At 37.2% G+C, this 15,248-nt stretch overlaps 1 protein-coding gene across 7 annotated transcripts in view; it reads right to left on the minus strand.

The window, feature by feature from the left end:
* The window catches only part of DPY19L4 (dpy-19 like 4), a 68,538-nt gene that overhangs the window by 41,019 nt on the left and 12,271 nt on the right, over positions 1-15,248 (minus strand). For 4 of the 7 annotated variants that reach the window (XM_030303980.1, XM_030303979.1, XM_030303977.1 and 1 more), the window contains exons 3-7: positions 14,484-14,608; positions 12,196-12,286; positions 11,223-11,344; positions 10,973-11,118; positions 589-712 (exon numbers count right to left, since the gene is read on the minus strand). In XM_030303980.1, the coding sequence (XP_030159840.1) occupies positions 589-712; positions 10,973-11,118; positions 11,223-11,344; positions 12,196-12,286; positions 14,484-14,608 (608 nt within the window). The remainder of the gene's footprint in view (positions 1-588; positions 713-10,972; positions 11,119-11,222; positions 11,345-12,195; positions 12,287-14,483; positions 14,609-15,248) is intronic. The other 3 variants (XM_030303978.1, XM_030303982.1, XM_030303981.1) reach the window with 3 other exon arrangements.

The following is a 15,248-nucleotide window of genomic DNA, read 5'->3' on the forward strand; positions in this document are numbered from 1 at the left end:
TTGTAGTCACTCTATACATCTTCATTAATATTTTATTAACTTGCAATGACTAAAAGCTATCAATATTACAGAAAAGAAATGGTAAAATAATGAGAGATTAATTTTCAAAATAATAAACTCTTCATTTATTTGCCAAGTAACTGCACTGAAACGATACAACATCTCCTTTCTCTTAAAAATAATTTACCCATCAGAGGCACCTAGGTGGCTCAGTTGGTTAAGCATCTGACTGTTGGTTTTGGCTCAGGTCATGACCTCATGGTTTCGTGAGTTCAAGCCCCACGTGGGCCTCTGCGCTGGCAGCACGAAGCCTGCTTGGGATTCTCACTCTCCGTCTCTCTGCCCCTCCCTCACTTGGCACAGTCTCTGCCTCTCTCAAAATAAATAAATAAACTTTAAAAAAATAATAATTTACCCGTCAATCTGACTAGACTAATAATGTTATAGTAAGACTCTGTAAATATATCCTTTATTATGTAGTAATTAGGCTTCACTGAATATCACTGACCTGTTAACATGACTAAGTTTAAAATTACATACATTTGCAATACATCAGAATTAACTGTGACAAATAAGTTTGTATCTTACCTCTCCGTAAGTATTTAGGTTGCTTTTTAAATAGCCTGTAAGTGCAGCAATTTGGCATGCAAAGTATGGCAGTGCCCAGTTTTCTCTTAAAGGAATGGAGTATTCAATTCTTGTTGTATCTACCCTAAAGTAAACCACAGATGAAGAGCAAAATATCAAGACATTATATTTATGTAGCACTGTACTTTTCAAAGTACTTTCACACACATCTCATTGTTCTCTGTAACAATCCTGTGAGGTAGACATAGACAGAGCCACTACGGTCTATACAGCACCTGGAGCAAATTAAGCATCTCATTCAACCCCCCTTTCCTCCCTTCCAGGAAGACTCAGTGTGGTTGTACACTGCTTGGTGAATAGATGGGCAACTGTGAAAATCTGAAAAAGGCTTTCTGCTCTGAGCAGATACGCCTCATGTTAAGGCACACAACTTGTCGAAGAGGACACTAGATTTCAGCTCCTACCCTCTCTTCCCTTAATGAGATAGATGGCTACTCTTCTCTAGAATACAATCTGCATTACATAATTAGCAGGCCTGACAGGCCCAAGGTTCTTATCCTCCCTTATGTAAAGAATATGAAGTTCAGAGAGGTGATGTGACTTAATCAATGTCATATAGCTGGCACAACTGGGATTACAATGCATCTTCTGATATCTAGTTTAATAATCTTTTCAATCAGCAGTTCCCAGGAATTACCATTACAGTAATCCTTCACGTGATATATCCAGAAACCCTTAAATGCCGAATACAGAATGTCTTTCCAGGCTCTTCCTAGGTTTCTTCTCAATCTGCGCTACAGCATGTTGTCTCCTGGGCATATCCTCACACCTCAAGAGAATTACCTTTCCAACAATCACCAAATTTAGGACTCACGCTCAATGTTTTTTTTCTACACAGAAACAAAGGTCCTACTGCTTTAAAATTTTTGTGAAAATTGTTGTATTAATTCTCCTAAATAATAGAGGTGAATGTATTTGCATGTAAGTTAGTTCCATCAAACTGTGATATAGGATACTTCTTAGCAATGAAAAGGAATGAACTATTGATATGCCCAATATACATGAGTCTCAAAATAATTATGCTGAGTTAAAAAAAAAAAAGACCAAAAAGTATATGCTATATGACTTTATTAAGTAAAATTCTGGAAAATGAGGGGTGCCTGGATGGCTCAGTTAGGTGAGTGTCTGACTCTTCATTTCGGCTAAGATTGATCCCAGGGTCATGAGATTGAGCCCCACGTTGGGCTCCATGCTGAGTGTGGAGCCTGTTTGGGATTCCCTCTCTCTCTATGCCCCTCTCCCCCACTCTCGCTCTCTCTCTAAAATAAAAAAATAAAAATAAATTTAAAATTCTATAAAATGAAAACTATAGTGACAGAAAGCAGATTCCTGGTTTTCTGGGGACAATGGAACAGTTAGTAGAGGTGAGGTAAGAAGAAGAAAGAAGGAAGCATTACAGGGAGGCTCAAAGAAACTTTTGGAGGTGATAGGTATGTTTATTACATTGATTTTATTGATGGGTTCAAGAGTGTGTCTAAATGCCTGAACTGATCAAACTGTATACTTTAAATATGTACATTTTATGACAGTTATACCTCAGTAAAACAGTTAAAAAGTATTATAAGAAAACTTGTCTATGAATATATATGTGATTGAATACATATATATGAAAAAAACAGGATCATACACGAAGATCAAACAAAATAAAAGCTGTAAATATTAACTTAGCAGTATATCTACAGCTTAGTAAACGGTATTAGATCTTGGCTCTTTTATAATTCTGTAATGGACCACTTTTCACTTAATATCTAATGAGCATCTTTCCATAACATATGTATCAATAAATACAGTTCAAGAATATTTAATGGCCAGGACACATCATTGTATAGATTTATCATTAACATAACCAATTTCTATTGTCATACACTTACATTGTTTCAGATCTTATCTTTTACAAAGAATTTTAAAACATGAACCAATGTTTCTGTATAGTAATTATTGGTTTCACTATTTACTTTTAACTCTAATCCATTTGGAATTTACTTTAGTATTGATGCAACAAGATTTCTTTTCCAGATGATTATTCCAATACCATTTACTGAATATCATGTATTTTAAAGACCATCTATTCTCATATAATATTATCTCTGAGAAATTATGGAAGTTAACTCTCTAAAGACAAATAAGAGATTCACGTGTCATAAGGCAGGACGTGGGGAGGAGGGAGAGGATATCTATCAGCCACTCCATCAGCCCAGAATTGGGAAGCTGGACCCAGCAGTCACCTTTCTGAAGGTTTACTCACTATCCCTGCCTAAATCACAGATCAGTACAGTGAAAATCTTTAAAACTCTGCACTGGAGAAGGGGAGTTGTTGCAACACAGACTGAGTAGGATCTCTACCAGTTACCCTCTTCACCTACACAAGCCTCCCCACTGCTACCTTGCTGAACACCTGAGCTACTCTCTCTTGCCTTTACCATGTTTGGTCCTTGTGAGGAACAGAAGGCTAATAGTAGGAAGTAAGTGACTAAATCAGATGAGACCCACTTTTTCTCCCCCAGTGGCAGAGTCTAGAGCAGCACAAACCAGTAGTTTAAAATAATAACTAGTTAAATCACCTAGGATGCATAGGCCTATTGATACATTCACAGAAATCAGGAAGCCCTGGTTTCATTTTCAATTTTCTTTCTTTTTTTAAAGTAATCGCTACACCCAATGTAGGTCTTGAACTCATGACCCTGAGATTAAGAGTCGCATGTTCCACCAACTGATCCAGCCAAGCACCCTTTGAATTTTCATTTTAGACACGTCATGGTATAAGCCTAATCTGGATTTCAGTACTCGCTTCCGTGTTTGTGTTAACAATGTAGTTGGCAATATAGCATTACTTCAATTGGCTTGAGTTAATTGGGGGGGGGAGGGGAGATGACTGTAATACTAAATGGTATACTGTCAAATAAAAACAAAACGATGTCATGATCACTATGGTTAAAAAAAAAAAAAAAAGATTCCATAGTAGACAAGAGAGCAACATGATGAGAAGTGAGTCATCTCACAGTACCCAGCTGTGTAGGTTTACCATATTCAAAAGAACCTGCTGGAATGGTACCATATTTACACAGATAGTAGAAATCTGGTTTTAGCAAAATATCATTTTTTATGTTAAATTTATCTTTTCAGTTAATATTTTGCTGGCTCATTATTTCATTAATAGATTGGTTTCAGTTTTATTTATTAAAAAAATTTTTTTTTACATTTATTTATTTTTGAGAAACAGAATGAGACAAAGCGTGAGCGGGGGAGGGGCAGGGAGACAAGGAGACACAGAATCTGAAGCAGGCTCCAAGCTGTGAGCAAGCGGTCAGCACAGAGCCTGATGTGGGGCTTGAACCCACAAACTGTGAGATCATGACCTGAGCTGAAGTCAGATGCTTAACCGACTGAGCCACCCAGGTACCCCAATTGGTTTCAGTTTTATAGTAGCATAAGTGCTTTTAAGTATATGGAGCATTACCTAGTTTTGTTTTATATGTAAGTAGCATTACAGAATTCAAATTATTTATGTCAGTACATGGAATCCATGAGAATTAAGTTTTAAATATACAGAACTGAAGTCCAAGAAATGCTGAGTTGGATAACATATAAAACAGTTTGGTATGTCAATGTATAATGTGTGAAAGATGAAAAACATTTACACAGTATCAGTATAACTTCCAATGGCAGCATATTGCCTTGCACTGATGTATTACAATTTACCTAACCATTCTCCTATATTTAGATGGTTTTCTAATTTTTCATGTTATTTCCCTCCTTTTCTGGATTACTGTCTTGTGATAAAATGGAATTCTTGGGGAAGACTATCACCTAAAATTTAAAAAGCTTATACCTCCATGAGCATTCTGAGTATACCAATACCATCACAACAGAACCAGCATCATGTGTTACCGTTATTTTCCGTTAGCTGTACCTCTACGTCATGGATATTTCCTTGCACCTAACCTCTTTATTATTACCAATGTACAATTACTTTTTTGGGGGCCAAAGACTAACTTTAACATGCATTTTTTTTAAGGTTTATTTATTTTTGAGAGCGACAGAGCGTGAGTTGGGAGGGGTAGAGAGAGAAGGAGACAGAATCCAAAGCAGGCTCCAAACTCTAAGCTGTCAGCGCAGAGCCAGATGCGGGGCTCGAACCCACAAACCACGAGATCATAACCTGAGCCGAAGTCGGACACTCAACTGACTGAACCACCCAGTAGTACACTTAATCCTACACATTTCTTCTTTGTTCTTCAAATATAAATATGTTTTCACTGAAAGTGATACCCAGGTATATATTTGTAGATGAGAAGATCAGTAGGACTCTTCCATATTGTTTATGTGTAAAGCCTGGTTTTGGTTACCCTATTTTGGTGATCACGTCTGTTAAGAAGGAGTCATTCGCCACTGAGTTTTCCCTCACTACTGTCTATACAGTGCTGTTTCCTAAAATTTCCTCAAATTTTCTAGTATGCCTACATTTTTTAGTTTTAGAATACTTCTTTTCCCTTCTGGTGTTAAGAAACAAGTAACACAAAATACAACTAAGAACACTACGAATAATCATAATATAATGGAATGACTAATACCTTTTTATACTTTTCTAGGTATTCATATATAAACTCTAAAGCTGCTGAATAAAAAAAAAGCAAGTTATCTTTCATAGCATTAAAATATATTTTCCAGTATAAAATATATATCAGTAAAAAATGAATGAAATGCAAAACAAATAAAAGCTACTTGTTAAGAATATTTTAGGGGCGCCTGGGTGGCGCAGTCGGTTAAGCGTCCGACTTCAGCCAGGTCACGATCTCGCGGTCCGTGAGTTCAAGCCCCACGTCAGGCTCTGGGCTGATGGCTCAGAGCCTGGAGCCTGTTTCCGATTCTGTGTCTCCCTCTCTCTCTGCCCCTCCCCCGTTCATGCTCTGTCTCTCTCTGTCAAAAATAAATAAACATTGAAAAAAACAATTAAAAAAAAAAAGAATATTTTAATTGCCAAAAGATACCTTTTAGCAGAATATATCACAAATTGTCTACCTAACTCCTGCTCTAGGTACCCAGGATACAATGTGTCATTAAATAAGGCAATTTCCTTACAATTCTCACTAAGAGCTCTAAAACACTCTTATTTGGGGGGCACCAGGGTGGTTCAGTCCACGCTGAGAGCACAGAGCTTGCTTGGGATTCTCTCTCTGCCCCTCCCCTGCTCGCTCTCTCTCTCTCTCAAAATAAACAAATGAACTTTAAACATGTGGCAAGGAGTCTTTGATGCCATTATTTTTACAAGGAAAAATTGCCTGGGCTTCCCCTCTTCAAATTTCTGATGAAGATAAAGATAGATCTAGAAATTAAACAAAATGAATATTAAAAGTTCACTGCTGGGTACCTGGCTGCCTCAGTCCATAGAGTATATGACTCTTGATCTCAGGGTCATGAGTTTGAGCCCTGTGCTGGGCGTGGAGCCTACTTAAAAAACAAAAAGTTCCCTGCCTGTAGTAGCCAGTCTCCAAGATGGTCTGCAATGGTCCTTGCCTCCTAGTATTAACACCCTGTGTAGTTACTTCCCATAATGCACTGGAGTTAGTCTGCATGATCAACAGAATATGGCAGAGTAACGTCCTATCATTTCTGATAATTAAGTTTTAAAAAAGATCTGGAGGGGCACCTGGGTGGCTCAGTCGGTTGAGCCTCCTACTTCGGTTCAGGTCATGATCTTACAGTCTGTGAGTTTGAGCCCCATGTCGGGCTCTGTGCTGACAGCTCAGAGCCTGGAGCCTGCTTCAAATTCTGTGTCTCCCTCTCTCTCTGACCCTCCCCCGTTAATGTTCTGTCTCTCTCTGTCTCAAAAATAAATAAACATTAAAAAAAAAAAAAAAGATATCTGGCTTCCACTACAGCACACTCACTCCACACTCTTTTGGATCACTCACTATAAAGAAAGCCAGCAGCCAAGCTGTGAGCAGCCCTATGGTGAGGCTTGTGTGTTGAAAAATTAAAGTCTCCCGGGCCAACAACCAGCTAAAGAACCAAGGTTTCTTGTAAAAAGTCACATGAATGAGCTTGGAAGTAGATGGTCCAGGCCAGTCAAACCTTCAAATGTTTATACCCTTAAACAACTCTTGACTGCACCCTCATAACAGGTCCTGAACCAGAACCACCCAGTTAAGCCACTGTGGATTCCTGACCACCAGAAACTGTGACATAATGTTTGTTTTAAGCTGTTAAGTTTTAGGGTGATTTTTATGCAGCAATAACTAATACATCACATAATGAAGAAAACAATCCTTTTATTATTTTAAATAATGCTAGTTTTATACTAAATACATTTCATTCTAGGGGCACCTGGGTGGCGCAGTCGGTTAAGCGTCCGACTTCAGCCAGGTCACGATCTCGCGGTCCGTGAGTTCGAGCCCCGCGTCAGGCTCTGGGCTGATGGCTCAGAGCCTGGAGCCTGTTTCCGATTCTGTGTCTCCCTCTCTCTCTGCCCCTCCCCAATTCATGCTCTGTCTCTCTCTGTCCCAAAAATAAATAAAAAAAAAATAAATAAATAAATACATTTCATTCTAAAAAGCAAGACTTTCTAGACCTAGTCTATGAGTTCTGAAATACTTTGAGTGAGCTATTAAATTTCTAACAATGAACTCTAATAGAATGAACTCTGAATAGAATGAACTCTAATAGAATCTTTTTTTTTATAGGTTTATTTTATTTTATTTTTATTTTTGAGAGAGAGAGACAGAGACAGAGCGTAAGCAGGGGAGGGGCAGAGAGAGATGGAAACACAGAATCTGAAGCAGGCTCCAGGGTCTGAGCTGTCAACACAGAGCCCGACATGGGGCTTGAACTCACAAACCATGAGATCATGACCTGAGCCAAAGTCGGCTGCCCAACCGTCCAGGCGCCCCAAGAGAAAGAGAATCTTAAGCACGGAGCCACTCAGCGTGGAGCCCAACCAGGGCTTATGACCGCTGAGATCATGATCGGAGCTGAAATCAAGAGTCTGACACTTAACTGACTGAGCCACCCAGGTGCCCCCTGACTTTCTAATAGTAACTGTATTTAAAGGTAACCAAAGAACCTTCATTAATAAAGAAAAATTTTACCTTTTGAAGAAGAATCTAGCTAATGAAAATAGAAACATATAATTTAATAAACCCTAATGTAATTACTAATTTCAGCAGATTATCAACTAGAGTTACAACCCTTAGCTAAATGGTTAACATTGAAAAGGGCACAGATTATTTTCTAGTCACACTATTCAATGAAGAAATCTGACTGTCATTCCCCAAAGCAGCAATCTCAGACTCACTACGGGCAGGCCAAGTAAATACCTTGTAACTTTTAAATATCATGGAACACGAAAAACATACCACCTATGATATATTCTAACTAGAACTGTTTACCTTGAACTCATCAAGCCTTTGGATATAACTTCCAGGTTATAGAAACACAAGGAATAGAGGGAAAAGCTAGATGACACCACAGGAAGCAACAAGAGAAATCCATAAGGTGGGATATTCTGTAGGATAACTGACTTGGTCTCTTCAACAGAAAAAAGGGATTACGTTAGATTTAAAGAGAAATAAGGAGGGGCACCTGGCTGGCTCAGTGGGTTAAGCATCTGACCCTGGCTCAAGTCATGATCTCACAGGTTCGTGAGTTTGAGCCCTGCATCAGTCTCTCCACTCTCAGTGCAGGGCCCACTTTGGATCCTCTGTCTCCCTCTCTCTCTGCCACCCCCTCACTCCGCTCTCTCTCCTTTCTCAAAAATAAATCAACATTTTTTTCTTAAATCTTGAAAAAAAGAATTAAAGAACATAACAACCAGATGCAATATGTGGTCCTGGATTAAATGCTGGTTTGGACAAACCAGCTTTTTGGGGTATTCTGAGGTCAACACAGGCAAGAGGTAAGATAAAAAGTTATTGAGGGGAGCCTGCCTGGATGGTTTAGTCTTGATCTCAAGGTCCTGAGTTCAAGCCCCACATTGGGTGTGGACCCTACTTAAAAAAAAAAAAGTTATTGAAGTGGAGGGGTTCAGTTGGTATAGCACATGACTCTTGATCTCTGGGTTGTGAGTTCAAGCCCCATGTTAGGCATAGAGTTTACTTTAAAAAAAAAGTTATTGGAAAGGTAGACTGCTGAATAAAGAAAGCAGCATATAAAACAGGTGTAATATATTTCATTCTGACAAAAAAAATACACACACAAATACACTATATACACATACACATACATACTCACATAGAAAAAGATCCAAAAGTATAGACACCGAGGTATAAACAATGGCGAGTGATCTCCAGGTGGTGGGAATGTAAAGTTATTATTCTGTTTTTGCTGGTTTTAATTTTCCATAACATACATATACTGTTTTTGTAATAATAAAGTTTGGTTCATTCCTGTTTTTAAGAAGAAATATGTTTAGGGGCACCTGGCTGGCTCAGTCAGTACAGCATGCGACTCAATCCCGGGGCTGTGAATTGAAACCCCATGTTGGGTATAGAACTTACTTTAAAAAAATAAAAAATAAAAATAAAAATAATAAGAAGAAATAGGTTTAAGCCATAAACCTGAACAGCTATACTTTAAAACTTCTAAGGAAGATTTTTAAAATATGCTTTATATCAAATTATTGGCAGCATATGACTCTAAATATAAACAAAGCCCAGTAAGAGATATAGCCCTTAATGCTGAGTCTCAATAACTTGAAAAGTATCATATTTTTTATTTGGGAATTGCCAAAAGAAAATGTTGTAACAGAAGAAATGTTTCATTTTTCAGAAATTTAGTCATGATGGGGCGCCTGGGTGGCTCCATCAGTTAAGCATCCAACTTTGGCTCAGGTTATGATCTCATGGTTTGTGAGTTCAAGCCCCACGTCAGACTCTGTGCTAACAGCCCAGAGCCTACAGTCTGCCTCGGAATCTGTGTCTCCATCTCTCTCTGCCCCTTCCCCGCTCGTGCTCTGTCTCTCAAAAATAAATAAATGTTAAAAAAAAATTTTAATAATAAAAAAATAAAAATTTAGTCATGATAAATGTTAGGGGAGAAAAGTGCTATGGAGAGAAAAAATACCCATAATTCAGAATTAAATTTTTGACACTGACCAATGCCAAGAAAATTTTTATGTCTCAAATCAGCCCTCCATTTCAAAGAAACCCCATTGCTTATTCTCTTTTTACTTACTATTAAAGAACTGAGACTGCTTTGATCACCAAAAGGGATGGATTTACTAATTCAAAGCACTCTGTGACAGATTAACATAGAATCCTTATCTGTGGTGGTTAACTTAATAGTGATATATCTTGGGTACCTAGGGGGTTTAGTCGGTTAAGCCTCTGACTCTTGATTTTGGCTCAGGTCACAATCTTAAGGTTTGTGAGATCAAGCTCCGTGTTGGGCCCCACGAGGACAGTGTGGAACCTGCTTGGGATTCTCTCTCTCTCTCACTCTCTCTCCCTCTCTCAAAATAAATAAATGTTGAAAAAAAAATAGTGATCTGATGCCTCTTCCTTATTTTCATGAAATCGTGTCAGCAATTTTAAATAAAAGAGGAAAGGGGCACCTAGGTAGCTCAGTCAGTTAAGCATCTGACTTCGGCTAAGGTCATGAACTCAAGGCTCATGACTTTGAGCCCCACACTGGGCTCCGCTCTACCAGTGTGGAGCCTGCTTAGAATTCTCTCTCTCTCTGCCCCTCCACTACTTGCACTCTCTCTCTCAAAATAAATAAAAACTTAAAATAAATAAATAAGTAGGGAAAGAAAAGGCACATCCATATATGCCAATGTTACTACATCTGAAAATACAGAGATACAAGGTGAGTTTATTAGTCTTCAATTGTTGCATAACAAATGACCACAAATGTATATAGGCTTAAAACAACACAAATTAGCTAAAAAACCTACCCCAGTTCCTCTGGATACTTTGCTCAGGGACTCCCTAACTTAAAATCAAAGCACCTGCCAGGGCTGCCATACTCATGCAGGGCTTGTGGTCTTTTCACAGGTTCAATGGTGCTGGCAAAATTCATTTCCTCCTCACTTCAATCCAGCAACAGCACAGCAACCTGTCTCATGCTTCAACTATCTCTGACCTCCCCTTCTGCACCAAGTGGAGAAAGATCTCCACTTTTAAGGGCTCATATGATTGTATCAGGTCCACCACGTAATCTTCATATCTTAAGGTCAACTGTGCCATATAACATAACATAACCAGGAATGATATCTCATCATATTTACAGATTGGGATTAGGATGTAGAATATTTGGGGGATGGCATTTTTAGAACCAAGTACCACAGCCATAAAAAACTGTAAAACTTAATTAAGAAAACATCTTTTACCTGTTAATAATGAACCATGCAACAGTAAGCATTCCTGCTAGCCATGTTCCACTCATAAGCCAACTTGTAACAAATAAAGCAGTAACGTATATTCCTTGCAATCCAAAAACAATGCCAATATAGAAGTATACTGGCTCAATAATCTCCTAATTGGCAAAAAAAAAAAAAGAAAAGATAATAGAACATTAAATAATTTTAATGATTCATAAACATGTAAGAAAATAAATATTAAAGTCAAAAGAAAACATACATTGCTACCAGTTGCTTGATACAAAACACTGGCGATAAGTTCTGGATATAGAGACATTTGCTGCACTGCATTTATAGTCTTCAGAGATACAGTTTTGTTATTGTGTGTCAATTCATAAACACCTAGAGACAGAAAAATTTTTCTCCAGATTATTTATTCTGCTTTAAAATAATTAAACATGTCAGAGGTCATTAAATATTTTAAGTTATTAAGAAAAATCTCAAAATACAATACACTGTGCCTCATTTTTCCAATGTCTTTATTAAGTATAAAAAAGAGTAATACTTTTTTTTATAATTTTTTTAATATTTATTTAGTTTTGAGAGAGAAAGAGAGACAAACAGAGAGCAAGCAGGGGAGGGGCAGAGAGAGAGAGGGAGACACAGAATCCAAAGCAGGCTCCAGGCTCTGAGCTGTCAGTACAGAGCCTGATGCGGGACTCGAACTCACAAACTGTGAGATCATGACCTGAGCTTGAAGTTGGACACTTAACTGACTGAGCCACCCAGGCGCCCCAAAAGAGTAATACTTCTATTCTGAGACAATTTTCCACATTCAAGTGCTCACACATAGAACAATGTTTTATTTTAGAAAAACGTTATTTAAAAAAAATTTTTTTTTAATGTTTATTTATTTTTGAGAGAAGGAGACAGAGCATGAGCAGGAGAGGGGCAGAGAGAGAGGGAGACACAGAACCTGAGGCAGGCTCCAGGCTTTGAGCTGTCAGCACAGAGCCTGATGTGGGGCTCGAACTCATGGACCGCGAGATCACGACCTGAGCCGAAGCCGGGCGCTTAACCAGCTGAGCCACCCAGGCGCCCCTAAAAAACATTGTTATTAAAAATACAAATGTGAGGGGTGCCTGGCTGGCTCAGTTGGTAGAATGTATGACTCTTAATCTCAGGTTCCTGAGTTTGAGCCCCACGTTGGAGGCAGAGTGTAATTTAAAAAGATACAAATGTGGTTATCATACCTCTTTCAAATGAGGGCGCTTTTAACATATCTTTATAATAAGAATAATAAATGGCACTGTCACCTTGAAATGTGATTTCTCGTTCGAGTTCCTAAAAGAAAATGAAATGATTATTTAAATACCAGTGTCCTAAATTTCAACTGTAATCTTCTTTTTCTCTCCTCGTCTTCTAAATTAATGCTATGTATTTATCATTTTGCTCAAAGACATGTTTGAATTTTCCTTTAATCATTAGTAGTCACATTAAGGAGGTTAAACTTTTCAATAATCTGGCAATCATTTTAATGAAACACCTAAGGTTTAAAATGGATTGTAGGTCATAAGTCATTTACCTATTACATACAAGGAAAAGAAGAAAAATGCCCTAAGGACAGCAAGAATAGTAAGGCAGGTAATAAAAAATGATGGTTGAGGTGTTAAAGTGCATAAGAAAAAGATAAGTTTAAGAAGAAACCAGTATTTTCTATTGCTATTCCACTTCCTTATGTATCCAGAATTGCAAACTCTTAACTAGTATTTTCAAGAGCAGCAGACACCTAATCAGTGCTTTTCAAATGAACTTCCAGTAATGTAAGTAAATCTTAAATTTCCTAAAATTGGGCTATACAGAGCCAAGAATATAGGTAATTCAAAAACTCTGAAAAATTGTGCATTTCAAGATGAATCAAGGTTTCATAAATCTATAGTCTTTGAAAATGCAACTTCTTTATTTTCATGAATATTTATCAATTAATACAAAAGATATCAGACCAGCTTCCCCAAGATCTGATCAACAGAACTTGCTAAGATATAAATGAGTGTTACGTAAGAGTTCTATAGTTAAAAAAATAAGTAAATAAAATAGTTCTATGGTTAAATGAGTTGTGAAAAGGTCGCATGAAAGAAAATTAGTGGGTTTCTTTACTGCAAGACTTTTAAGAGTTTCAGTATATGTTATGCATGGTGAATCTCAAAAGAGAAAACCTTTCCCATATCTATTTGACCAGTGAATTTTTCCCCCTCATTTGGAGTTCATTAAATATATTTCCTTAAAATGATTCTTTATGAATGGAAACAATTTGTTTCTAAGATTTCAAAGATGTAAACTTTTGATCAATGCTTCTCAGATTTAATGTGTATATGAAACTCCTAGAGATCTTATTAAAAGATCTCTGATTAGATTCTGATTCTAAAGTAGGGCCTGAGAATCTGTGATTCTGAAAAAGCTCCCAGGTATTGTCAATGTTCCTGGCTCATATACAATGTTTTTAAAAACAAGGTTCTTGATGTATGCCTTCTATATTTTCAAACCTTTGGTTGTTCTCAATTCTGCCTATAATAACACAACTGCTTGGAAATATTTTGAAATACTGATCCCAGACACTCCCCAGTACCCCTCCTAAGAGTCTGTGAGGGAGGTTATGTTTTGAAAGCTCATCAGATGACTTTATTGTACATCCAGTATTGAGAACTACTAATGGTTAATCTGCATAACATTTTCAAGGAAACAGAGGATATACTACAGTAATAGCTTTTGTCAAGACTATACAAATAATTATTCAGCTAAATGTTTTGGTGGGATTAGGTCAATCAACGGCTTAAAAACATTTAGTCAGTTTGACGAAGGCAACGACTACTACTACTACAAAACAGCTTGGACCAAAAAGAAAAGTCTCCAGAGTCAAGTGATAACACTGTGAACTTTGTCAACGCGTATTAAAGATGTATCTGATTGTGAAGTTAAGTCTGAGAACAAACTTATTCAAAGGCTAAATTATGAATTAAGTAACTATAGGGCCTAAAGAGTCTGTGAAATGCACATGACTTAAAACCAAACATTAATCATACTAATATGTAAGAGACAACTTAATACTGTCATGCATGTTAATCATTTCCAATCCCCCAAAAACATTCTAATCATGTCATCTAAAAATTAAAATATTTTACTGAAATTTCTATAGACTGTTTCTGAAATGTAAACTCAATAAACTAAAAGACTGACTAAACTGTAACATTTCACTGTCTTCAAAAACTCCTGATAAGCTAGTTACATGAAGGAAAGCACCCTTAGTTTAGAAACCCATAGTCTCTATTCTATGGCCTTGAAATATATTGTATTACATTTTTCAAGGTTGACCCTGTGACTATGTTAAAACAGCTTCTACACCATTTTGTTTCTAATGGCTGTAAATAAGAAAGCACTTTTCATACTTATCATACATATATTTTGGCTCCCTGTAAAACACATTACTTAAGTTAAAATTAAATACTAAAACAACTTCCATATGCTCAAAATTCTTTCTTCTTACCTGCCTGTTGGAAAACCAGAATTTCCGTTCATGGTATGCTGATAAATACAGAGCATACATCATACCACTAGTAACTGCTGCAAGACAGCCAATGAAAATCTTTGCAAAGCGCTGAAATAATACATCTGAAAAAGCATATTAAAAGTAATCAGATGTAGATGATATTTATATTTATGCACTTCTATTTTTAAAAAGTAACCAACTCTAACTCTGTTCTTCCTCCCCCAAATCTAGAACCTTAATCTAATGAGAAAAACAGCAAATTCCAATAGAGGGGCATCCTAAATATACCTGACCAGTACTCTTCAAAACTGTCAAGGTCACTAAAAACAAGGAAAGCCTAAAAAAACTGCCACAGCCAAGAGGAGTCTAAATGTAATGTCAACTAAATGTAATGTAGGATCCTGGAACAGAAAAAGGACATTAGGTAATAACTAAACAAATCTGAATAAAGTGTGGACTTTAGTTAAAAATACTGTATCGGAGCACTTGGGTGGCTCAGTTGGTTAAACCTCAGACTTTGGCTCACATCATGATCTCATGGGTCATGAGTTTGAGACCTGTGTCGGGCTCTGTGCCACAGTGTGGAGCCTGTTTGGGATTCTCATTCCCTCTCTCTCTCTCTCTCCCCCCCCCGCCCCTCCCCAGCTTGCTTTCTCTCAAAATAAATAAACTTAAAAATAAAAATAAAATAAAAATAAGTGTATCAACATTGGTTTGTTAATTATAACAAGTATACCATACTAATATAAAATGTTAATAAGA

Source organism: Lynx canadensis, chromosome F2 (assembly GCF_007474595.2).
Source record: "Lynx canadensis isolate LIC74 chromosome F2, mLynCan4.pri.v2, whole genome shotgun sequence".
Classification (NCBI taxonomy): domain Eukaryota; kingdom Metazoa; phylum Chordata; class Mammalia; order Carnivora; family Felidae; genus Lynx; species Lynx canadensis.